The sequence below is a fragment of the Copadichromis virginalis genome, linkage group LG16 (genome assembly GCF_057382275.1).
Source record: "Copadichromis virginalis isolate Kocher_CV1m ecotype Utaka linkage group LG16, C_Virginalis_male_GT1.1, whole genome shotgun sequence".
Classification (NCBI taxonomy): Eukaryota; Metazoa; Chordata; class Actinopteri; order Cichliformes; family Cichlidae; genus Copadichromis; species Copadichromis virginalis.
In genome coordinates, this window is record NC_140633.1 from 20,058,027 (window position 1) to 20,059,949 (window position 1,923).

General features: G+C 41.4%; 1 protein-coding gene across 2 annotated transcripts; it reads right to left on the minus strand.

The window, feature by feature from the left end:
* Positions 1 to 538: 538 nt before the first annotated feature.
* LOC146690626 (uncharacterized) lies at positions 539 to 1,401 on the minus strand. 2 transcript variants are annotated; one of them, XR_014915670.1, is made up of 3 exons: positions 1,061 to 1,401; positions 857 to 912; positions 539 to 725 (listed from the first exon to the last, which is right to left on the minus strand). XR_014915670.1 is itself a non-coding variant. In XM_085435052.1 (3 exons), the coding sequence occupies exons 1-3, from the start codon at positions 1,160 to 1,162 to the stop codon at positions 565 to 567; spliced, it is 381 nt and encodes a 126-aa protein (XP_085291178.1). In that variant the 5' UTR covers positions 1,163 to 1,401; the 3' UTR covers positions 539 to 564. The 2 variants fall into 2 exon arrangements, 1 of the variants encoding a protein (XP_085291178.1); XM_085435052.1 differs by having other exon boundaries at positions 857 to 974.
* Positions 1,402 to 1,923: the final 522 nt, after the last annotated feature.

The following is a 1,923-nucleotide window of genomic DNA, read 5'->3' on the forward strand; positions in this document are numbered from 1 at the left end:
TGTCATTTCAGCAGGTCAGTTTACCATATGTTTGTTTGAGGTTTTGTTAATTATTATCTTGAGTTTAGTCTGTTGAGTTGACCTCTTTTATTGGTCTGCCTGTTTAAGTTTTGGCTTTGTTAAATATATTTTCATATTTTTGGGTCAATAAAACCCGTTTTTTGAATTAAAACTAGTGATGGGCAGATGAAGCCCCATGAAGCACTGAAGCTTTTCATCCAATTGGTTCACCCCAACGCGAAGCTTCATTTGCTCTAGCAGGACACCTACTGGACGTAAAAATAATAGCTGGCATGAATTTGAAGAGTGTGGCCTTTTGCACACAGCCTGTAAATGTCAACAACAAAAGGAGTGTGTAAAACATGTATATTGTAGTGATGGCAGTATACTGTGTATATTTATAGTGGCAGTATGGGAAATGATTATTTGGAAATGCTTGAAATGGAAATGATCATTTACTGTGAGGTGAGGTGTGGTTGGGGTGTGGACAGTAGTTGTGCTTTTGTAACGCTGAGGTATGGACAGCTACACAGTCCTGCCTGTTCACATTTTATTCTGTAAAAACTAAATTTTCACTGCTTTTACGACCTTTTTAGTGGGGAGAACATAGCTAGGATTTAATGATTTAACAAGTCTTTTGAATCCTTTGTCCTCCACAATGCTAAATGGCTGTGAGTCCTCAATCACCATGCTGACCAGGTCTTCATCTATTTGAGATTGTTCTCCTGAGGAAAGACAATAAAGACAAAGCACAAATATAAATATCACACACGTAACTTATTACAGTTGTATAATATTGTTATATCATTTAGTAACATTACTGCATCCTATATTATCATTGCATTTGATGGCTCACCTGGTCTTGCTCCACAATCGGTGTTCCCCTTATTCTCATGCAAAGCTCTGTAGTGCCTAAGCATGGATGAGGTGTTGTTGTTATATCCCAGCTCCCTGGCACATAGCAAACACTTCACCTTGTACAAAAGTAAAGACAGCTTAACATAAATTGTATTGCACCATCAGTATCATGAAAATACATCTTCTGTAGAAATTTACATACCTTGTTGGGAGGAATAAGATCAAAATGTTCCCTCACAGGGGAGGACATCCTCCTCTTCTTAGCTGGCTCCATTCTCTCCAGACTTTCTCTCCTCGCTCTCATAAACCTCCAAACGGTCTCCAAACTCACACTAACCGCAACTCTCCATCAAACACCCACATTTTTGAATGAAGTCTGAGGGGTTTATATCGCTGTCATATCTCGCGGCAAAGTTCGAACCACTTCATGAACCAGTCACGTGGTACAGCCGGGCAGCGAGGCTTCGGACGTCATCATTTTCAGCTCCTCCCATAAATGAAGCAAGCCTCGATACGCGCTTCGCGGAAACGCCCCCTCCATTACTCGACACACGCTCCGAAGCCTATACAGAACGTCCCATCACTAATTAAAACCACCGGTGTCCTTTATGCTTTACTGCTTGGTCCCTGACAATTGGTGGCAGCGGTGGGATCATCCAGTATTGGACACAGGTCTTTTTTCTTTTTTTCTTTCTTCTGTTTTTCCCCATGAGGAGGAAGAATGCATCGTGGTGGCAAGAATGAAAAGAAAAAGGGATCTGCTCAGCAAACCTGCAAAGAGGAGGAAAATGGAGCCTCAGGAGTCACTGAAGTTGTGGAGAGAGTTGAAAAGGAGCCTACTTTGTCTGATCTAGTCAATATGCTACATGCTCACATGGAACAACAGGACATCCGGGATGCAAAACAGAGTGAGTTAAATGCACGACAAGAACAGCGATTTAAAGCCTTTCAACATCAGTTTAGACTTTTGCAGTCAGAAATCCAAGTCAGAACATCACCATCAGATTCTGCAGAAGCTCGCTCTGAATCATTAGAGTTTGATATTCATCCTTCTTCCTCTGTTCA

Excerpts from the sequence above, each read along its gene's own strand:
- LOC146690626 (XM_085435052.1), bottom strand. The coding sequence starts at position 1,162 with ATGAGAGCGAGGAGAGAAAGTCTGGAGAGAATGGAGCCAGCTAAGAAG. Across the intron at positions 975-1,060 it reads ATCTTATTCCTCCCAACAAG|GTGAAGTGTTTGCTATGTGC; the intron begins GTATGTAAATTT and ends CTTTTGTACAAG. Across the intron at positions 726-856 it reads CGATTGTGGAGCAAGACCAG|GAGAACAATCTCAAATAGAT; the intron begins GTGAGCCATCAA and ends GTCTTTCCTCAG.